Raw genomic sequence first — 24,718 nt, 5'->3', positions numbered from 1 at the left:
TTAGAGTTGTAGTGTGGACAAATGGATTTATATCTGTTTCAAATGTAGAGGAGTTCAGGTTTAGGTTCAGGTTTGTTTGTTTGTTTATTTATTTATCTATCTATCTTTTTCAGGAGGTACACAGTGGAGAGTTTCTAGAGCTTGGCCTTCTGACAACTCCAAGTATTTGAAGTCACATGGAAGGAGGAACTCACCATGTCACCATCGATGGTTTCCCATCATTCTTAGAACAGAGTCCTTAAACACATAGCCTATCTGTCTTTATTAACATGACCCCGGAGACCTCTGTTATTTCATTCTGAGAAGCAATGCTTCCCCACTCTTCTCAAGTCATCTTTTGCTTCACTTAGAGAAGCAACTTCAGAGCCTTTCACACATAACTGCTTCCATTGTCTGGACTCCCCTTCCACGTTCATTCCCTAAGCTTTATCTGGTTAATTTTTGCCAACCTTTCAGGTTTCATCTTAAATATAATTGCATTTTTACATTCATTTCATAAATACTTATTTAATGTTTATTATATGCTTACAAGCACTTCCTTAGGGAAGCCTTCTCTGACTTCTCAGACTAGGTCCTATTAGATTTTGTCACTGCAAATTATGTTTTTCCTTTCTACTACCTATACATATGGTGATTCCCTTAGTTAATTATTTGAGGAGTGACTAAGTCTTGGGGCTCTCATCAGATTCTATGTGATGGCTTCATTTCCTGCCAGAAGGAGAGGAACCCTCTCACTTATAGGCAAAAGGTATAAAACTCAAGCTGCTCAGAAGAACACTGAATTGTACTAGAGAAACAGTCAGGAAGGGGGACTAAAGAAAAAAAGAGAATAGAAATTTGGAAAAAGGATGAAGGAACAAAAAGCAACAGCAAGACCCCATTCAGTAGTGACAAGAAGGGCAGTAGCTTGGATTTGAAGCAGGAATGGGGACACTCTAAGGAGCAAACCCTGCTGTGAAGACGACGACAACCAGCCACACGACGGTAGAAGAGCTGCAGTAGAGAAGCAGGTGACTGAAGGTGTTCTAAATGGCACCCGGCTCTATGGTCTGAGGAGCATTTGCTAAATACTAGTTTCAGATGGCCTCGGCCACATAAATCCTCTGAGCTATGGTGGTGGCACTCCTTGCTAAGCCAGCATACCATAGAGCGAGGACTGGGAAACTATGGTCTGCGGCCAAATTCACCTAGAAGTCCGTTTTTGTAAGGTTTTATTGAATTACAGCCACATTTATTTATTAACACTATCTATGGCAGTTTTCATGCTATAACAGCAGAACTGAGTAGTTATGACAGAGAATATATGGCCTGCAAAGCCCAAAACACTTATTATCTGGTCCTTCACAGAAAGTTTGTCAACCCTTACTGTAGAATACAGTGGTCTGCATACAGTCTTCCACAGGAGCAGCAAAAATAGGAACTAGGAGTTCTTTTGAGGCCACCGTGCAATATGTAATTCAGATTTTCTCAAAAGAAATGAAAAGGGTGGGAGCATAAAAAACTGAATTAACTAAAAGGAAAAAAATAATGATTTCTATTTAAAGACAATGACCAAGTTTTTGTGGCAAACGATTTCTTATGAACGAATGCAGTTGAAAACCATAATAATTATCGGTAACAGTAATCAGTACCATGTACTGAATTCCTACCGCAGGTCAGGCACTCAACCATGTGCTACCTGTCATTCAGGATTCTGAGACTAGCTCAGCAAGGAGAGTCCTATTATTCTAAGCATTATTTCCCAGCTAAAGAAACTAAGATTCAGTTAGCCTAAATAATGAAACTAAGTCACATGGTAAGTGGCTAAATCGGGATTTCAACCCATCTTGTAAAAATCCAAGAAATGGGTTCTTTTCACTAGATCTCAGTGCCTTTTCAACAATCCTGTGCATTTTATGATAGACTGTACTGCTATTTTTGAAAAAAGAGCCGAGGGGGTGGTGACTGGCTGGCTTGGTCAGTAGAGCGTGTGACTCTTGATCTTGGGGTCGTGAATTCAAGCCCCAAGTTGAGTGTGGAGATTACTAAAAAAATAAATAAGCTTAAATCGATAAACTTTAAAAAAACCATCAGCAGCTTTAAGAAGAGTAAATATGCCTGCCTGTCCCCAACAACCATCACACATCCATTTATTATCAACAATGAATGGCTAATGTGGGATATGAAAACCCTAGGCAAAAAACCCTACATGACAACATTTATGTTTTTATGTGTTTGTGTTATTTTTCCCCACCGGAGAGTTTATTTCTGAGCACAATAAATTCCCTGACAATGCTAATGGACCATTTGCCAGCTTCTATCATGACCTTTGCAGGTGAACCAAGTGTCTTTCGGTTAAACAAATGAATACCATATTAACGTCTCTTGAAATAATCTTGAAAAGTAAAATATTTGCTGACTGGACAATTTCAGTGTCCAAAGATTTCAGAGGGTTGATGCATTTAACTAGTTCTTCAGTGGAAAATTAATTTAGCAAAAAATAATTTGTGGAACAGGCTTTACCACTTAGGAACTATTATAGAGCTTGATCCAGGAAAGAACGATAGCGCCAGTAACATTATCATCTTCTTCCTCTCGATGTTACCTCAGCAATTTAAATTACAGATTAGGGAGCCTTTAAAAAAATACACAGTATTGTAGAAGAAATGTCGTAAGGAAAGGGACAACACTATCCACAACTTTCAAGGTAATTTCAACATTAAAAGTAGAATTTAAAGTATATCAAATATATAGAAAACTTAGAGAAATCATTGCTTAGGGTTTTATAGGCAGCCAGTTACTCTTTTTTCATGTGAAAAACTGCTCTTCTTTAATACGTTCATTTACAAGACTAATGCTACAGAGATAGAGATAAAGAGAAAAGCGGTCAAAAAGATACTTGTAAGGTCTGTTGCATTAGCAATACAATGCATTTTGAATAATTCTTGATAAGTTAAATGTCTTTGGTAACAATTTTACTTAATGAATATTAACTGAGCATGTACTTCCATCTTTCTATGAATCTAAGATGCCAGTGACTATAAAATGTACTACTATTAAGATGCACCACAATTTTATGTGTAACTTGGAGAAAATGCTGCCAATTATAATTACAATTATAAAATGCTGTTGCATTATTCAACCTCCCCATTGAAAGAGATGTTAAAATGTAAATTAAAATTTTGGATGAAATATGATACATATCAGGACAATGTTGTTAATGTTTGTTTATTGAGTACATTTATTGAGTATACTATGTGGGGATTTTAATAATAAGAACTTTAAATCTATATTTTCATGTAATCCAGACAATCCAGTAAGGTAGGGTAGAGGTTCTTCTTCTCTCTCTCTTTTTTAAAGATTTTACTTACTTACCTGCGATAAAGACAGAGATAGCGAGAGTGAGAGAGAGAGAAAAAGAGAGAGAGCACAAGCACAAGCCAGGGGTGGGGGTGGGGGCATGGACAGAGGGAGAGGGAGAAGCAGGCCCCCAGCTGAGCAGGGAGCTGGATGAATCCCAGGACCCTGGGATCATGACCTGAGCCAAAGGCAGAGGCTTAACTGACTGAGCCACCCAGACACCCCCAGGGTAGGGGTTCTTATTATGTAAATTTCACAGAGGGGTCAAATAATTTGATGGAAGTCACACAACTAAGAAATGGCAGAGCTAGAATTAGAACTTAAGTCTGTCTGACCACACAGTCTATGTTTGTAAGCATAATTCAATAGTATCATCTATCAATTTGCAGGAATAGCCATTGTGGAGGGTAAGGCAATTCAGGAGATTGATACTTTGTTTTTTAATTCAGTAAATCATTGAAGGCAATCCAAGGCTGATACAGAGACTGTATTTTCATACATACTTTAATTCATTTTTATAAAAAATAAAATAAGAAATTAAGCATATTCCAGAGCCTCTCTCAAGAGAGGAAGTTCTAAAAGTATTTCCTGGGATAAGTACCTCTTTCACCCAGTGTGAAATGCTGTTTGAAACTTCAGTGATTACTACATCCATACAGTACAAAAAGTGATGTGATGTTATATTTAATGATCATAAAAAGGTACTTGTCTGCTCTATTTAAGAAGGTTGGAAAGGGCAGAATCCACGTTAGAAAGATTATGGTAAGAAAAAACTTGTTAAAACAATGGGTGGACACTAATGAGCTGTAAAGTTCAACTTAGGTAGTAAATCCTCTTAAATTTTTGTAACAGATGAGTTGCTGCTATGGCATCAGTTTATAATTTTGGTTCATTTTAGAATATAAATCGCAAAAATAGGAATAATCCTATATACAAATGCAATTAGCTGTTACTGAGCCTTTGTTCTGTGCTAGGCATATGTTAAACACTTTACATATGTTATCTTATTGAAGTGACAATATTCAGAGTATATGTATTGTTATTTTTACTTAGGTGAGAAAACTAAGGCTCAAGGAAGTTGAGAAAGTTGTCCAAAATCACATTCAGGATGAACATGTTATACAACTTCAAAAGGTATCACTCACATGCTAGACTACATGGGTGCCCTGCTGGTATAAGTGCAGCCATTTGGGGTGCATAAAAAAAGGCCAGCTAATGTTGGTAAAGCCAAAATTCAAATCCAGGGTGTCTAATTTTAAAATTTATTCCAAATTGCTAACTCTATGCTAGGCAAAGGGCAGGTTTTTTGTTTTTACTAAAGGAATGTACATTTATTTGTTTTAAAAAGTCTTTTTTTTTTTTCCTTCAAACGAAAGTTAAATTCTTCGGGTTGCCTGGGTGGCTCAGTTGGTTAAGCATCTGACTCTTGGTTTCAGCTGGGGTCACGATCTCAGGGCTGTGGGATCGAGCCCCAAATGGGCTCCATGCTGGGTGCGGTGTCTGTTGGAAAGCCTGTCTCTCCCTTTCCCAATAAAATTTATTTAAAAATTAAAATTCTTAAATATTTCATACATAAAAATTTGTACATTATGATACTTTTCATTTAATCAGTATTTTCTTTTTCAGAACTTCTTTCTTCCAAAAAAAAATAATATAGTAGATATAACTTTATCCTTCTTCCTCTCTCCAGAGAATGTTCTGCTTTGAAATTACATCTTTTACATCTATGTTCTTATGTTTTAAAAAATATTTATGTATATACTAATATATATCCTAACACATACACAAACAATATAAAGAAGTGTTTATAAAACTTTCATAATTAGTATCATACTGTACCTATAACTTTTGCAAATTTCTTTGTTCATTAAATATTCAATGTTAGATTTTTTAAAATTTAAGTTTAAATTTATTGTTAAATTAGTTAACATACAGTACAATATTCGTTTCTGAAGCAGAATTCAGAGATTCATCACTCACATACAACACCCAGTGCTCATCACAAAAAGTGCCCTCCTTAAACCTCTTCATCCATCTATCCCATCCCCCGCTGCACCTCCATCCATCAACCCTTATGTAAACCACAAGAGACTCTTCTCTCACAAAATAAACTTCTGGGGGGTTGGGGGTAGGGATAGGGTGGCTGGGTGATGGACATTGGGGAGGGTATGTGCTATGGTGAGTGCTTTAATTGTGCAAGCCTGATGAATCACAGACCTGCACCCCTGGGGCAAATAATACATTACATGTTAATAAAAATAATTGTTTAAAAAAAGAGTCTCTTATGGTTTATTTCCCTCCCTCTTTCTGTACACCCCCTTCCCATATGTTCATCCGTTTTCTTTCTTAAATTCCACATAATTTTTTTTTAAAGATTTTATTTATTCATTTGACAGAGAGAGAGAGATCACAAGTAGGCAGGGAGGCAGGCAGAGAGAGAGGAGGAAGCAGGGTCCCTGCTGAGCAGACAGCCCCATGGGGGGCTCGATCCCAGGACCTTGGGACCACGACCCGAGCCGAAGGCAGAGGCTTTAACCCACTGAGCCACCCAGGTGCCCCAAATTCCACATGATTGAGATCATATGGTATTTGTCTTTCTCTGACTTATTTCACTTAGCATTAATATACTCTAGCTCCAACCTCATCGTTGCAAATGGCAAGATTTCCTTCTTTTTGATGGCTGAGTAACATTTTATTGTATCTATACCACATCTTCTTTATCCATTCATTTAGTCAATGGACTGCTGGGCTCTCTCTATAATTTGGTTACTGTTGATAATGCTGCTATAAACACTGAGGTGTATGTACCCCTTCAAATCTGTATGTTCATATCCTTTGGGTAAATACCTACTACTGCGATTGCTGTGTAGTTAGTTCTATTATTCATGTTATTCATAGGGTAGTTAGTTCTACTTTTAACTTTTTGAGGCACCTCCATAATGTACTCCAGAGTGCCTGTACCAGTTTGTATTCCCACAAACTATGCAAGAGCGTTCCCCTTATCCACAGCTTCACCAATACCTGTTGTTTCTTGTGTTAATTTTAGTCATTCTGACAGGTGTAAGGTGGCGTCTTATTGTGGTTTTGATTTGTATTTCCCTGATGGTGAGTGATGTCGAGCATCTCCTCATGGGTCTGTTGGCCATCTGGATGTCCTCTTTGGAAAAATGTCTATTCATGTCTTCTGCCCATTTCTTGATTGGATTATTTCTTCTTTGGGTGTTGAGTTTGATAAACTCTTAATAAATTTTGCAGTCAAATGCTCTACCCCTGAGCTATACCCCCCAGCTTTTTATAGATTTTGGATACTAGCCCCTTATCTGATGTCATTTGCAAATATCTTCTCCCATTCTGTAGGCTCCCTTTTAGTTTTGTTGATTGTTTCATTCACTCTGCAGAAGTTTTTATCTTGATGGAGCCCAAGAGTTCATTTTTGTTTTTGTTTCCCTTGCCTCTGGCAACATGTCTAGTAAGAAGTTGCTATAGCCGAGGTCAAAGAGGTTCTGTCTGTGTTCTCCTCTAGGATTTTGATGGTTTCTGGTCTCACAGTTAGGTCTTTCATCCATTTTGAAATTATTTTTGTGTGTGGTGGAAGACAGTGGTCCGGTTTCTTTGGCATGTTGTCCAGTTTTCACAACACCATTTGTTGAAGAGACTGTCTTTTTTTCCACTGGAGAGTCTCGCCTGCCTTCTTGAAAATTAGCGGACCATATAGTTGTGGGTCCACTTCTGGATTCTCTATTCTGGTCCATTGATCTGTGTGTCTATTCTTGTGCCAGTACCATGCTGTCTTGATGACTACAGCTTTGTAACAGAGTTTGAAATCTGGAATTGTAATGTCTCCAGTTTTTTCTTTTTCAGGACTTCTTTGGTTATTTGGGGTCTTTTGTGGTCCCATACACATTTTAGGATTGTTTGTTCTAGCTCTTTGAAGAATGCTGATATTCTTTTGATAGGGATTGCATTAAATGTGTAGATAGCTTTAGGTAATACAGTCATTTTTTTTTTAAAAGATTTTATTCATTTAACAGAGAGACACAGCTAGAGAGAGAACACAAGCAGGGGGAGTGGGAGAGGGAGAAGCAGGCTTCCTGCTGAGCAGGGAGCCGAATGTGGGGCTTGATTCCCAGACTCTGGGACCTGAGCTGAAGGCAGACACTTAACAGACTGAGCCACCTGGGTGCCCCTGGGTAATATAAACATTTTAACAATGTTTGTTCTAATCCATGAGCATGCAATGCTTTTACATTTCTTTGTATCCTCTTCAATTTCTTTCACAAGTGTTCTCTAATTTTCAGAGTATAGATCTTTTACCTCTTTAGTTAGGTTTTTTCCTAGGTATCTTACTGTTTGGCAAAACTGCAAATGGGATTAATGCCTTGATTTCTTTCTCTGGCGCTTCATTACTGGTGTAAAGAGATGCAACAGATTTTTGCACATTGATTTTATAAGTTGAAACTTTGCTTAATTCATGAATTAGTTCTAGCAATTTTTTGGTGGAGTCTTTCAGGTTTTCTACATAGACCACCATGTCATTTGCAAATAGTGAAAGTTTGACTTCTTCCTTGCTGATTTGGATGCCTTTTATTTCTTTTTGTTGTCGGACTGTGGAGGCTAAGACTTCTAGCACTGTGAGAGTGGTGAGAGTGGACATCCCTGTCTTATTCCTGCTATAGGGGAAAGCCTCTGTTTTTTCCCCACTGAGCGTGATATTAGCTATGGGTCTTCCATATATGGTCTTTATGATGTTGAGGTATGTTCCATCTACCCCCTAATTTGTTGAAGGTTTTTATTAAGAAAGGATGCTGTATTTTGTCAAATGCTTTTTTTGCATCAATGTGATGATTTCTGAGATATATCCGTGATGGTACATGCAGATTTGGTTCATCCTTAACTGTGATATAGTATTCTGTAATTCATTTATTCATTCCTCCTTGGATAAGAATTCTGGTTGTTTCAACCTTCTCTAGCTTCGACACAAGGTTGCATTCTTGTACACACATCCGGTGTACATCCATAAATATTTATTTAAGGAACACACTGAGAAGTGAAGTTGTGGGTCACTGAGACTACTCAGCCACTTTACTAGATGTTGTCGATTTACAATCTGAAGTTGTTACACCAATTTTACATTTCTACCAGTAGTGAATGAGTTCATGTTTCCTTTGTAGTTTCCCAACATCTATTTATTATCCTCAGACTTAAGAACTTTTGCCAGTCTGATAAATGTGAAAAGGTTTTTTGTTTGTTCTGTTTTTTAAAGTGGCTCCATGCCCAGCAAGGAACCCAAAACAGGGCTTGAACTCATGACACTGAGATCAAGACCTGAGCTGAGATCAAGAGTTGTGTGGTTAACCCACTGAGCCACCCAAAGTGCCCCGGTGTGATGAGGTTTGAATTTGCATTTCCCTTATTACCACCAAGACTGAGTATCTTTGAACGTTTGGTGTCCATTTAGGTTTTTTTTTTCAATAAACTTGCTGATCCTATTATTTGCCCATTTTTCTACTGGCTGTTTGTCTTTTTATTTTTGATAAAGAAATGTGGTAAATTATAAGGAATCTTTAAAAATTCTGGCCCAAATGAAACAAGATGGGATCGGGAGGGCGACAAACTATAAGAGACTCTTAATCTCACAAAACAAACTGAGGGTTGCTGGGGGGATGGGGGTGTGGAGAGGGTGGTTGGGTTATGGACATTGGGGAGGGTATTTGCTATATGGTGAGTGCTGTGAAGTGTGTAAACCTGGCAATTCACAGACATTTACCCCTGGGGCTAATAATACATTATATGTTAATAAAAAATATAAAGATTACAAAAAAAATTCTGGGCCAATACTCTGTTAGTTAGATATGTTGAAACTACTTTTTATGAGTCCCTGGCTTATATTTCAATTATTGTATTTTACACAGCTTTATATTTTAAAGTACTAAAAGTTATCATATTTGTTAACATTTTCAAAACATTTTTAGAAAAATGCTTCCCATACCCATAAAGGTATATACTCCTATAGTAATAATAGTAATAATAATTATATTTATATAGTGTTTATTACATGGCATGCCATATTTTAAGTATTTCATATCTCTATATTAATGTCTATCTATATGAGTATAGTTGACATAGGATCTTACATTAGTTTCAGGAGTACAACACAGTGATTCAGCAACCCTAAACATTATGCTATGCTCACTGCAAGGGTAACCACTATCTCTCACCATGCAAAGCTATTACAATACCATTGACTATATTCCCTATGCCTGTGACTTTTATTCCTGCGACTTAGTCATTCCATAACTGAAAGCCTCTATCTCCCACACCCTTTGACCCATTTTGTCTATCCCCCAGCAATCACCCGTTTGTTCATTGTGTTTATGGGTCTGAGTCTACTATTTGTTTATTTATTTGTTTGTTTTTTAGATTCCACATGTAAGTGAAATCATACCGTGTTTGTTTTTCTCTGTCTCACTAATTTCAGGTAGCATAATACGCTTTAGGTCCATCCATGTTGTTACAAATGGTAAGATTTCATTCTTTTTTAAGGCAGAGTAGTATTTCTGTGTGTGTGTGTGTGTGTGTGTGTGTGCGTGCGCGCGTACCACATCTTTATCCGTTCACTTTTGGTGGGGATGTAAATTGGTACAGCCACTGTGAAAAACAGTATGGAGATTCCTCAAAAAATTAAAAATAGAAAAAAGACCATATGATCCAATAATTCCACTCCCAGGTATTTACCCAAAGAAAATGAAAACATTAATTCAAAAAGATACATGTACTCCCATGTTTACTGCAGCATTATTTACAATAGCAAAGATATGGAAGCAGCCCAAGTATCTATCAATAAATATTTTACATCTATATATAATTCATTAATCTTCATAATAATACTATCTACTTTGTAGCATTGTTATCTCTACTTTGCAGATGAGGAAACTGAGTCAGAAGAGAGCTTCTCCTCAAAGTTTTAAAGTTATTTTTTACTTTTGGGTATTTAACCAATCTGGGATTTTTTTTTTTTTTTTTAGATTTTATTTATTTATTTGACAGACAGAGATCACAAGTAGGCAGAGAAGCAGGCAGAGAAAGAGGAGGAAGCAGGCTCCCTGTTGAGCAGAGAGCCTGATGTGGGGCTCGATCCCAGGACCCTGGTATCATGAGCTGAGCCGAAGGCAGAGGCTTTAACCTACTGAGCCACCCAGGTACCCCTGGGATTTTATTTTTGTGTATGGCATAAACTAGGAACTAATTATAGTTTTTCTCATACAATTAACAAATTGTCTTATATTATTTATCAAATGGGCCATCTTTTCCCACTGATTTATAATGCTTTTCCTGTCTTATACCACACTCTGACTTATTCTATTTCTAGGTTTTATAGTCTATGCTATTGGATATTAGTCTTTCCCTTCTTCAGGACTGTATTGATTTAATTATGATGGTATGGATTTTGGTATAGTGATTTTTCTGTCTAAATTCTACTTTTTCAAAATTATCTGGATTAGTTTCCCCCTCTGACTTTTAAGACTATCTTGTAAAGTTGTATTTAGTATTGTTGGAAGTACATCATATGTCCTTTTTAAAGTATGCAAATATTTCTTCTGAGTCTCCCCCACCATAATCAGTGTGAATAAGTTAGATTAATTTCCTTTGCAGTGAAAGAGAGAATAACACAATATTAAAATGTTAAAAAAAAAGAGGGGCGCTTGAGTGGCTCAGTTGGTTAAGCATCTGCTTTTGGCTCAGGTCATGATCCTGGGGTCCTGGGATGGAGCCCCAAATCGGGCTCCTTCTACCCCTCTCCCTGCTCATGCGTGCGCTCTTTCACTCAAATAAATAAACAAAATCTTAAAAAAAAAAAAGAAGACTAGAAAAGAAATCTACTACCTCAATATCCTTTAACAGAGGACCGGTGAAATAAATTTTGGTATATCCATAGTACTAGAGGAGTAAATGATGCCAGTTAAAAAAAAACAAAAACAAACTGAAAAAGAGGCCTAAATTACTAATATAAAATAGATTTCCACGATGTTGTTAAGTGAAAGAGCTATATATAGAATCACTTATATATACAGATACAGAATCACTTAAATTGGGCGAGAAAAGGAATGTAATACATGTATATTTGTATTTGTTTGTGTATTTATAAAGAAGCTCTGGAAGGACATATATGAAATTAGTAACAGTGGTACCCTGTATGTACTGGCAGGGGTGGGAAAGGAAATGGGTAAATAGGGCCAGAGGTCTGAGTTATTTTGCTGCATGTCTTTTTCTATTTTTTGATTTACAAACCACGAGTATTACTTATTTTAAAAAATTAAATATTAAATATTTTAAAGCTTCTTCCTAAACTCAATTTTTGAAAAAGTATTATCTCGTTAAGGTTAAAAAAAAGAGAAGACAAGTCTTTATCTTCATCATATGTTTCTTTGTTCAAGAAAGGGGTCAGTGAAGCAACTGGAAATGCAATACAAAGTATCGCAAGTTGTCTTTACAAGCCAAGCATTTTAGGAAAAAGAAAACTACAGTCTGAGAAACAAGCTGGGGCTCAGAAATTCTTAAAGGATCAGTTTGGATTCCAGAGTAGAGGAAATTAACCCAAAAAACCAGATGAAGAAACTTAAAAAAAAATTAAAAAATAAATGTATTTATATAAATTGTAAATAAAAATCTAGATAAAGGCAGTGTTGGAGCCAGCTCTCAGTGGCTCTGGAAGGTCAACTGTCCATCCCTTTCTCCAGCTTCACAGTAATCCTATCTACCCCACTACCTGAGAATCACTGGTTAAATCTGCCAGTATAGCTCTGGATAAAGGTGACTTTAGGATACATTAAAGTTCAAAATACACAACCAGAGAATCAAGAATCTGTGGTATGTTAGACAATTTTATGTGAATGCAACAATGTTTGGGGAACAACTTTAAAGCAGCGGGCATCTTCTAACAAGAAGTTTCATGTGAGGTTGCTCTGTAAATGGGTCAAATACAGTTTTTACAGTCAGATCTTGGATAAGCCAGCTATTTTTCAGATTTCCCTTACACACATCGAAATTAAATTACTACTGGGAAGTTATCATTCATGATATGGAGAATGGATGTTTTTCAAATATTAATGCTTATTATTATATATTCCCACATTTGTCATTTGCTGTATCTCCTCTTTTAAAGCAGCTCTTTAAATTAATAACATGAAAATGTAGTAAAGATAAAGTAATCTTCTGATGTTATACAATAGCATAGAAAAAAATCGAATAAATTCATACTGCCTGGCCCACATGTAGCAGTGACCCATTAAATAAAAGCAGGATGAACGAATTAACAATCATAGTCAGAAGTGATTCTCAAAAGTATAATAAAACGACTCTTTTACTCACCCAATTCAATACAGGTGATTCCAAGTGACCAAATATCAACTTTCCCATCATACTGTCCTTCATCCATAGCCAAGATCACCTCTGGAGCCATCCTGCCAAACGTAATGTACAAAACTTGAGTTGCAAATTAAAAACAAAATTCATTTAATGAAGTGATTTGGTGAAATAGCTGTTTGAGCACAGTCTGAAATTTTGTCTGATAAAGATGTTATTTCCTTAACACAAGTCATTTGGAAAAACAATGTTCAAAATATAAACATTACACTCAAGGATTTATATGAAATAACACATTATTTTCAATAAATCCTGGTTCCACCATTATCTAACAGTTTTACCATGGCTAAATTACTTAACCTCTCTGTATATCAGTTTTTCCATCTGCAATGTGGAGAGAATTCTAGTACCTATCTCAGAGATTTGTAAAGAATTCATACGTATGAAATATTTAAATAACTATAGACAACATGAAAAATACTTATGAACTATTTAAAACAATATAATCAGTTATTTCAAAGATATTACAACTTAAAAAATAAACAAACGTGCTATGGTGATGGATATTGTTTGTCCAGAACGGATTTCCATAGGAGGGCAGGGCCTTTATCAGTTTCATTTTTTTTTCCTATTACTATATATAAGTGACTACTTAGTAAATGCTATTTGATGATCATGGACAGAGAGGAAATTCAAATAGTAGCTGATTTTTTTAGTAGATAAGTAATTATCCAGGGATATAAGTCATTATCCAAGGTACAATGCAATTCCAGTTTATCTATGAAAAAGAGGAAAAGCATCTTCAATAGATGGGGTGAAATTTTCAGAGTGACAAACCAAGAAAAGTCTCAGAAAAGAACTCAACAACAACAAAAAAGAAACCGGATTTCTTTCATTGAAAGGTAGTGTTTTTGTTGACAAGAGAAGTTTAAAGAAACTGCCTTGTCCTTGCGTAGAGATTAGGCCTTAAGAGAAAGTTTCAAAAGAAACTTCAAATGAAATCTAAAACCTGAGCTTGGTCAGTGAGTTGATAATCCTGCTCAGTTTACACACAGTGACATCAACCTTATTTGAACAATTTAAAGTCACTGGAAATTTTATACTAAGTCAGAGTGTTTCTTTTTTTGCCAGTGAGTTTTCTCTCCTTTAATGGAAACCTCATTTGAGGCACATGGTGAGACACTGTCAAAAAAACAAAACAAAACAAAAGCAATGCTTTGAGGCCATCTTGTTCATGTATGCATATTTTAAAATTCTAATTTTTAAGTTCTACATACCAGTAAGGAGTGCCCACAAAGGAGTTGGCAGGAGAAGCCATCGAGGCAGATCCAAAATCAGCTAGTTTCACCTGACCTGGCTCTGTTAGAAGAATATTTCCTGCTTTAATATCCCTATAGAAAAAAATAAGAGGGTTAGAAAATTACTTTTCAACTTTGATTATGGAATAGGTCAGAGCATGCAATTAATAAGACAAAAGGTTTATTAAAAACAAAACAAAACAAAACAAAAAAACCTTGCCCAAACAGCCAGAGAGGGATTTAGTAATTACCGAATGTTGTAAGCGGGGCCCAGATTCCTGGGTGTACTTACAGGTAGGTCAAAGTAATTACTAAAAGGTAGAGCTTTCTTTAGAGGGAAGGAATGCAATGAGAAAAAAAGGCAGACAGACGCGGGACAAGGAAACCTATTCAGTTGCTACACTTAAAAAAGCATATTCTCAGATGCCAAATCCAGTCATCAATAGTATCTCTTATGTTGGGAAAACTGGTGCCATTTGTCACTGCCTTTTTTTTTTCCTTTTCCAAATTACCTAAAATTTTGGATACTAAACAAACCTTCCATAACTGTATTCTCTACCTACCCAATAAACCTCAACTACACACATACCTTTTCTTTCTTGCCTGTGACCCTTTCTCTCTGCCTTAATTGTAACTGCAACTCTAAGGCATTTGAGGGTACATGTTACATAGAAGGTGTTATTTTAAAAATAACACTGAACAGTAAAAAGAAGACCCTGAAAGATCAAAACAAACAAGGATTAGGGATTAGGAAATTGCATTTCTATTGTATTACTACAAAGAATCGTAAGTGGTTACTACTAAAGCTATTAGATATTTTATGCAGCAGAAAGTTTTCAAAATATTATTTTAAAATATTCATTGTTGAGGATGGTAATTCAGAACGAGAAGATGTGGATGTATTCTTGATTCTCTTCAAAAAAAGCATGAGGTGTAATGAGGACTTATAAAATGATGGGCCGTGGAAGGACAAAGCAGAGAGAATGAGGAAAACTTGAGCTGAAAATGAGAAGGTTCAAATGTTTCCAAAGCAATGTCTCCAAAAACCTTCTCTTCAAAATCCAGTTTCTTTACTCAAGATGACATTAGGCATTGGCAGAGAGGACTAAAAAACCATTTATTTATTTATCTAACAACAGAAAAATATCTCTTCTCTATTACCTTCAATTAGAACACTGGCTTGTCAAATCAAAATAATAAATCTGAGATGTGGTATTTATTTTTAAATAGTGAGCACAATTTAAAAACTTTGTTTTTCAACTTTTATACACTAAGGGAGATAAAACATAATACAGAATATGAAACATTAATGTGCAGATTTTGTTAACAAAGGCACAAAAAAATGAACCATGGCTTTAAACAGGAACCAGCAAAATCATATATAAACAAGCAGGCATTTGGTAATGACATTTTGGCACCCCAAAACTGCACTATAAATTTTTTGTTGTTGTTGTTAAACCCATAGCATTATGGTTAAATCCATTTTATAAGCATTTATTACATATGGTTAGGCTCATTCTTTGTCTTTACAAATATGCCAAATACATGGCAGGAATTTTGGTCTGCCTATTTTGAGGAAGTTCTGCATTTCTTGTACCAGTAACTGATAAAGGCTATTCCAGGGTGATTAAAACATAAGCAAAAGGGGAACCTATGATGTAATAGTTTCATTTCTTCCTAGTAAATGTCAAAGTTTTCTTTTGTTTTTGAGCCATCTGAGATCTTTTATATCTACCCCATATTCCACTACTGCCATCATTCATTAAAGTAATCGTACTAGAAGTTCTTTATTGAGAGAAGGAAAGATTAGGAACAACATCTTTATTTAAAAGAAGTTAGTGGTAGGAAGTAGATTGGAGGGAGGACAGTGCAGTTGTGGTAAAGAAAATAAAAGGCAGAGGAAAGGCCTGGATTAGGAGTTAGGAAATCTGAGCTTCAATCTTTATTATGTAAAACCTATGAAACTATGGGCAATTATTTAAATCTTTCAGAGTCCCAGTTTCTTCATCTGCCAAGATAAATACAAGAATATCTTCCTAAATATCTATGTGGACTATTGAAATGCACAATATTTTAACGTGATGAAACAGCACAATTTTATAGAAGATTGAGTTGTTATTTACAACGGGAAAAGGAGATGAAATTCAGCTAGGAAAGAAATACATGCAAGGAAGGCTAATTTTCTTTTCTTCTTGGCATTGTATCAAAAGGCTGCTGGGCCCTTCCTCAAATTCTCCTGCAACATCCTGCTTGGAGGATAGTTACCTAGAGGACAGAGGCGATGCAAGTCTTTGTGTACATCTGGGACAGACCAAGAGACAGAAGCTAAATTCTGACAACTTTACTTCTTACATCCAGCAGCGGCAGCAGTCTCTTTCCTTCCTATAAATCCACAGGAACCCTAAAAAGTGGAGCATGCACTAATTTTCAAGATTCCTTGGATAGTCCTATAACTGACATTTAACTGGTCTCCAATCTTACCTATGAATCATTGCATGAGAATGCAGGTAGGCCAGCCCCTGCAAGGCACCGTGAGTAATGGCAGCAATTTCCACTTCCTGAAGTGGTTTTTTGTGAACTGAAGAAGGAAAAGAAAAATTCAGAAGTAATAATCAGTTGCATTCTTCTTAATATCTTATACAGTTATACCAAACTGAATTACATACTCTCATATGACACTTTGGGAACACATTCACCATATTTCCTATAGAATTGCAATAAATAATCAGACAACAGGAAACTCAAGTACAAAAACAAACAAACAAACAAACTCCTTAAAACAAAATAAAACAAAGCCTGATATTTTCACTGTAATGAATTGTTAATTGACTTGTCAGTAGCAAGTCAAAGCCACCACTGATTCCAATGGGCCAGGCCCAAATTTACCAGTCCTTTCTGACATTTTAAATGCCTAGAATGTTTTCGATTGTATTATTCTCCTCTCCACAGAGCATCTATAATTACCTCTTCTAACTACAGGTTTTCATTATTTGTGAAAGCAGCTAATAAGCAATTTCTATTCAGAGATCAAGGATGATATAAGAAAGTTTTTTTAAATGTAAATTTTTAACCCAGTCTCTGATTATAATAGCATTTGCGGAAGAGAACTGGGTCAGTCAAGATATCTGAAAGAGTTAAATATCAATATAATTTGATACCATCTACCTTTCATAAATACGTATGAATTTGACGTTTTTTGGCTACATACACTACATCACATGAGCCGAACATTTTAGCAAGTACCTGCCCTGGATGGGCCATGCGCTGAACAGCAGGAGGGCTGTCAGTCATTTCCGAGACACTTTCAGCCACCACAGAAATAAAGTTTGCACAGCCCATCCACACAATCCTTAGGTCTGAGTCAGCATCCATTTGCTTTGCCCAATGGCAAATATAGGGCATTTAGGAGGAAATACTATTCTGGTCAAGACAGAACAGAAAGGAAGGGATAGTGGTTTTATTCTTACCTTCTAACAAATCAGAGGCTGAGCCTAAGCAATATTCCATCACCAACTGTAATAGAATAAATAATAACCAGAATAATTTTTTAAAAAGAAGATTCCACTTATTTATTTAACAGAGGGAGAGAGAGATCACAAGTAGGCAGAGAGGCAGGCAGGGAGAGATGGGGAGAAAGCAGGCTCCCTGCTAAGCAGAGAGCCTGATGTTGGGCTTGATCCCAGGACCCTGGAATCACGACTTGAGCTGAAGGCAGAGGTTTAACCCACTGAGCCACTCAGGCGGCCCCAATAACCAGAATAATTACAGTTAATAAGAAACTGCTAAAACCAACCAAGTAATCAAGGAACTAAGAATAAACTAAGATAAATTTTTATCTTAAAAAATTTCTAGAACAATATTATTAAAATACTATTGGTATTTACTGAGTTTGCAATTTTGGGACTCTCTTCAAAAACAAAAAGGAAAAAACTCCTTTACTCTCATCTTAGATTTTTTTTTTTTAGGTGTCCCAGACTACTGATTTATAGACAAGGTCAGAACCATGAGTGCTCAATGACCAATCTCTACACACACACATACTCTCTCTCTCTCTCTCCATACTATTTTCTTATTCTAAAAAACATATTCTAAAACCATATGTTCCTTTTAAAATACAAATTTCCTAACATCACCTACACATAACCACAATTAATATATTAGCTCTTTTCACTTAAAATAATTGATGCGAAAACATGTGTTTATGAATTATATACTTTATTTATGAATTATGTACTCTATTACTGGAATAATTTAGAAGAATATGAGATATAAAATTATATAATACAGACATGTGATATATATTATAATCATATATTATTATAGCATATAATAATCATACATTATATAAGATTAATATATAGTATCATATTCTTCTATATCATTCTAGGATTGCGAGGTATAAAGTACATATTATATATCATATATTGTTATTATTTATAAAAGATTTTTATTTATTTGTCAGAGAGAGAACATGCACAAGCAAGGGGAGTGAAAGGCAGAAGAAGAAGCACAGAACTCAATCCCAGGACCCTGAGATCATGACCTGAGCCAAAGGCAGCCTCTTAACCAACTGAGCCACCCAGGCGTCTCATATACCATATATTATTGTGTATAACAGAGTTATATGTTTACATCTAAACTGTTAAATTTGTTATATAATTATATGTGTAATTAAATACATAACTATGTATGTTAAAATCCTTCCATTATCAGAATAATTTAAAACTTAAGAAACGTAACTTTAGGGCGCCTGGGTGGCTCAGTGGGTTAAGCCGCTGCCTTCGGCTCAGGTCATGATCTCAGGGTCCTGGGATCGAGTCCCGCATCGGGTTCTCTGCTCCGCGGGGAGCCTGCTTCCTCCTCTCTCTCTCTGCCTGCCTCTCTGCCTACTTGTGATCTCTCTGTGTCAAATGAATAAATAAAATCTTTAAAAAAAAAAAAAAAAAAAAAAAAAAAGAAACGTAACTTTAAAGTTTTGAAATTTTATAGTTTTCTGCTTGACATTAAAATAAACAGATTTGAAAACATTAATTTATTTTCTTATTAATAGAAGTATAATTGACATAAATATTATGTTGATTTCAGGTACACTTCATGGTGATTCAACAATTATCCATTATGAAATGCTCAGGACTCTAAATTTTTTTTAAAAAATTTTTTTTTTTTTAAGATTTTATTTATTTATTTGACACAGAGAGATCACAAGTAGGCAGAGAGGCAGGCAGAGAGAGAGAGGAGGAAGCAGGCTCCCTGCTGAGCAGAGAGCCTGATGCGGGACTCGATCCCAGGACCCTGAGATCATGACCTGAGCCGAAGGCAGCAGCTTAACCCACTGAGCCACCCAGGCGCCCAAAATGCTCAGGACTCTAAATGTAGTTACCATTTGTCACCATATGAAGTTATTACAATATTACTGACTATATTCCTACACTGTACTTTCCATCTTCGTTATTTTGTAACTACAAGTTTGCACCTCTTAATCCCCTTTACCTATTTCACCCATTCCCCCACCCTTGTCCCATCTGGCAACTAACAGTTTGTTCTCTGTGTTCATGAGCCTGTTCCTGTTTTTTGGTTTGTTCGTTTGTTTTTTTTGGATTCCACATGTAAGTGAAATCATATGGTATTTATTTTCTATGTCCAATTTATTTCACTTAGCATAATACCCTTTAGGTTAATTCATGTTGTCACGAATGACAAGAGTTCATTCTTTTTAATGGCTAAGTAGTATTAGATTGTATATGTACATCACATCTTTATCTATTTGTCTATCAATATCACTGAGGTTGCTTCCATTCCTTGACTATTTCAAATATGCTGCAATAAACACAGGGCTACATATATCTTTTCAAATGTGCATTTTTGTTTTCTTTGGGAAAATACCAAGCAGTGGAATTACTAAGAATGTATGGTATTTCTATTCTTAATTTTTTGAGGAAACGCCATACAGTGTCTGCACCAATTTACATTCCCACCAACAATGCACAAGAATTCCTGTTTCTCCACATCTTTGCCAACACTTTTATCTTTTTTTAAAAAAGATTTTATTTATTTATTTGACAGACAGAGAGATCACAAGTAGGCAGAGAGGCAGGCAGAGAGAGAGAGGAGGAAGCAGGCTCCCCACTAAGCAGAGAGCCTGATGCAGGGCTCGATACCAGGACCCTGAGATCATGACCTGAGCCAAAGAAGGCAGAGGCTTAACCCACTGAGCCACCCAGGTACCCCAAGTCAAATTAGTCTTATGGCTGTTTGTATGCATATCTCTAGCAGTTTAGTTCCTATGAACTCCTTCTACTGAGTCTATCAAATCTGTTGTGGACAGAGACCCATTAACCAAGCTTATTAGCACTCTGTGTAACTTAAGAATAAATAGGCTTTAAATATGAGCTCAGATTTTCTGAAGACTCGAAACACATAATATTCAGCACTTGATTTTGTAACATTTATCCTGCATACTTAAAATCCCTTTCTAAACTCCTTTAAGATGGTGGAGATTGCCAGAGAACTGATTTCCAGGTAATGAGATACTCCTCTGATTAATTTCTTCTGCTCAGAACAGAAGTGATGGCTCTAGATATTTTAAAAGCTGCTTGAAAAAAAAGGTTTAAGTTTAAGTATATTGTTTGATAGTTTATCTGGGAACAAAAATTCCATTCCCTAACTGGTGATCATTTGTATATGGTAAATTCTCAATAGATGAATCTTGATAAATGATGGTTAGACTGGACATTAAATTGGAGTGCAAGGTCCGATAAAGTACAAAGTACAGTATTTTCATGTACTAAACAGTAGCTAACCTAAACACAGAAACACAATCATGTAAAAATATACTCAAAGGATAGAGTGGAATAAAAGACTTTTTTGAGGGGCGCCTGGGTGGCTCAGTGGGAGCCACATCGGGCTCTCTGCTCAGCAGGAAGCCTTTTTCTCTTCTTCCCTCTCTGCCTCCCTCTCTGCCTACTTGTGATCTCTGTCTGTCAAATGAATTTAAAAAAATATTAAAAAAAAAAAAAGACTTTTTTGAGGGGGGATTAGGGGCAGAGGAAAAGGTAGAGAGAGAATCCCAAGCAGGCTTCATACCCAGAGCAGAGTATGACACAGGGCTCGATCTCACAACACTGAGATCATGACCTGAGCAAAAATCTAGAGTCAGACACTTACCCAACTGAGCCACCCAGGCACTCAAGACTGTTTCATTTTAATCATGTGCTAGGCCCTATCTGATAAAACTTAGACCACGATGGTGATACTAAGCATAATCCCAAATTTTGGGGGAATTGGAATGGGGAATGAGAAATGACAACAATAAAAATTCTAGGATGAGAATAAAAGGATCTTTTAGTTTGGTAAATAAATCATAAAATGGTATTAACTTTTCACTATCTGTTGATTGTTTATAGAATAAAATTTCCCATAGGCTAGATATCATATTTAATCTTACAGAATGTATGCCAACCATATGGCACACTCTGAGGTATTAACAAATGTTAAGTACTGATAACAAAAGTCAAATGGGACAGAAATAGGACTGAAAATTTTACAGATCAAAGAGAAAACAGAAAAAATAGAAAAATTTTAATTGGAAATAAATGATAATACAGGTCCTTTGACGTACCCAAGCAGTGTGCTCTTTCAAGTAACAACCTTTATACTCAATGGTGTTAGGATGCTTCAATTGTCTTAAAAATTTGACTTCCTTGAGAATATCTTGCCATTTCTATTGAAGTAATAAAGAAAATGGTATGATTTTTAGGCTGCACAAAGTATTTTATTATCAAGTATACATACATAATATTCTTTTCATTAGTTTAAATGTACAAAGTAAAAGTTTAATAAATAAAGCTGTTTAAACTTGTGTTATTTCTTTAATTTTAGTACATGTAAATGTAAACGTATTACCAAATATATAATAAATCTATGATACTAACTTACGTTCTATTCCACAAATTAGTTGATTGAGGCAGAATATTAAGAATATTTATTATATACTCCACAAAAAGGAATAAAAAACTATGATACATGTTTAAAGAACTTTGTTTCTACCATCAATTTCATACCAACTGGTTTATGTCAGTTTAGGTATAAAAGGTCTTTAACATACCTCTTGTGTCTGTTTCCCACTGTAGGACATTTTCTTAACTGCCACCACCTCATTGGTGTGAGCATTTGTGGCCTGTGTTGAGACAGCAGAAGAAAAATAAAATAAAAAAAGAATGTTTCAGCTACTTGAACTTAAATATTTGACTGGACACTTTAAAAAACATTCTCACACTGGGGCGCCTGGGTGGCTCAGTGGGTTAAGCCTCTGCCTTCAGCTCAGGTCATGATCTCAGGGTCCTGGGATCAATCCCTGCATCAGGCTCTCTGCTCAGCAGGGAGCCTGCTTCCCCTCTCTCTCTCTCTGCCTGCTTCTCTGCCTATTATGTGATCTCTGTCTGTCACATAAATAAATAAATAAAATCTTTAAAAAAAATTCTCACACTTATTAACAGTTTAAAGATATTGCAACTTCTGATAGGCTAGACAGATATTTCCACCCCACTATAAAGTACAATTTCTTTAGATCTATATTCATATACATGCAACGACCATAATATTAAAAAGGATTAGGGTTTAAAAACATATATATACAATCAAACAAAAACAAGTCAAATTTCCAAAACAACCATACTGGCTTCACCATGTAAAATATCCATCAGTAGAGAACCAGTTAGATAATGTGATACAATCATATGATGAAATAAACAGTAAAACAATGAGGTAATATATATGAATATACAGTTATATGGAAAGATATAAAAAATACAATGACAAAAACAAGCTGCCTATTATCTTACTTTTGCAAAATAATACTAACGTGAGTGTATGTGTGGAAAGAATATGAGAGAATTTATACCAGAATACATATCAGTGATAATCCTGGAGCAGCGCTGTCCAACAGAACTTTTCTTTTTTTTTCCAACAGAACTTTTTGTCTTGAAGGAAATCCTTCCTTTATACCTACATCATGTATGATGCATGTGAAATGTGGCTACAGTGATTGAAGAAATGGAGTTTACCTTTTAATTAATTTAAATCTAAATTGTGGCTACTACACTGAACAATGCAAGAGAAGGTAAGAAAAATTTTAAGAGGGACTTTCGCTTCCAAAAGTACTTATATTTTATAGAATATATAAGAATATATTACATATATACTTACATACATATGTGTACAGTGTATTCATCTTCAAAGACTGCTTTGTCTCATAATTATCTCTGTATAGCTTTTCCATACCCCAAATACAATTCAGTGGAAACACACATGAAAATAATAACTCAAGTAATAGTCTTCCTCCAAATTTTCTTAAGAGATTTAAAACTAGATAATTTTCGGGGCACCTGGGTGGCTCAGTGGGTTAAGCTGCTGCCTTCGGCTCAGGTCATGATCTCAGGGTCCTGAGATCGAGCCCCACATCGGACTCTCTGCTCAGCGGGGAGCCTGCTTCCTCCTCTCTCTCTGCCTGCCTCTCTGCCTACTTGTGATCCCTGTCAAATAAAATGAATAAAATCTTTAAAAATTAAAAAAATAAAAAAAATAAAACTAGATAATTTTCTAAAAATTTTCAGAAAAATAAATATAAGACTTTAAAAGATTATCTAATTTTGGCTTTCTTCTAATAACAGATCTCTGCATCAGTGCCATATTCCTGATGTCAGTAAGCTATTTTTATTCTATGATATTATTATTGTAAACCAGTGATTCTGTAAAGCAGTGATTCTGAGGTAAAAGATTGGAATTCAGTAACTGATAAAATCAGGTCACCAATTTTAGAGAAAAATGTATAATCATTTTCTTCAGTACACTTAAAGAAGCTCCTCAGATAAAACAATGAATTTCTTTCTTAGTAAAAAAAAAAAGAGAATTTATTTATTTATTTCTAATAAAAATTTTTTAAATTAAAAAATGAACAATAACTTACTGATATAAAAAAAATTCAACAGTCTTACTGATTGACAAAATGCTAAGCAAATGAACACTTAATGAAAAAAAATTTTTTTTTGAAGATTTTATTTATTTGTCAGAGAGAGAGAACAAGAGAGGAAGCATAAGCAGGGAGAAAAAAAGCAGGCAGAGGCAGAAGCAGGCTCCCTACTAAGCAGGGAGCCCGATGTGGGACTCCAACCCAGGATCCTGGCATCATGACCTGAGCGCAAGGCACTGCTTAACTAACTGACTGAGCCACCGGGCGTCCCTGAAAAAAATTTTTTTTACAAGTACTAAAGAAAGGCAAAAGTACCTACTATAAAAATAAGGTATCTACTAGGCAAGCAGGGCTCTATGAAGGTATTTTTTAGATATTTTGTTTATTTAGAAGGTACAGATGGAATTCTGTCAAAAAACAAAACTCTCTCATATTTTGCTGGCTTTTATTTAACACTATTTAAATTTGCTGGCTTTTATTTAACACTATTTAAATTTAAATTAAACACTATTTAAATTTAATGCTAAGACTGCTTATATGACAACAACAAAGACAAGTTGATGTGAATTCAGTACTACAGTAAAGGTTAGAGTGATTGTATCAGAAAAGCGGGTATTTTGGAGATCAATCTATGCACTGTGCTGGCTAAGCAGCCTGGGAAAGGTTTAAGAAATGCTCAAAGAATGAGGAATTTTAACTTGCAACAGGGATTTTTTAAAAACAAATCCTTAACCTTTATAAAAAGAAAAGA

The 24,718-nt window shown here is 35.6% G+C and overlaps 1 protein-coding gene across 2 annotated transcripts in view; it reads right to left on the bottom strand.

The window, feature by feature from the left end:
* TAOK3 (TAO kinase 3) overlaps positions 1-24,718 on the bottom strand; it is a 185,215-nt gene that overhangs the window by 57,085 nt on the left and 103,412 nt on the right. For both annotated transcript variants that reach the window (XM_032309141.1, XM_032309142.1), the window contains exons 4-9: positions 22,105-22,176; positions 21,619-21,720; positions 17,468-17,513; positions 16,482-16,578; positions 13,980-14,093; positions 12,709-12,800 (exon numbers count right to left, since the gene is read on the bottom strand). In XM_032309141.1, coding sequence (XP_032165032.1) covers positions 12,709-12,800; positions 13,980-14,093; positions 16,482-16,578; positions 17,468-17,513; positions 21,619-21,720; positions 22,105-22,176 — 523 coding nt within the window. The remainder of the gene's footprint in view (positions 1-12,708; positions 12,801-13,979; positions 14,094-16,481; positions 16,579-17,467; positions 17,514-21,618; positions 21,721-22,104; positions 22,177-24,718) is intronic.

This window comes from Mustela erminea, chromosome 13, assembly GCF_009829155.1.
Source record: "Mustela erminea isolate mMusErm1 chromosome 13, mMusErm1.Pri, whole genome shotgun sequence".
NCBI lineage: Eukaryota > Metazoa > Chordata > Mammalia > Carnivora > Mustelidae > Mustela > Mustela erminea.
The sequence above is the reverse complement of the archived record's forward strand: the minus strand, read 5'-3'. Positions and strand labels throughout refer to the sequence as shown.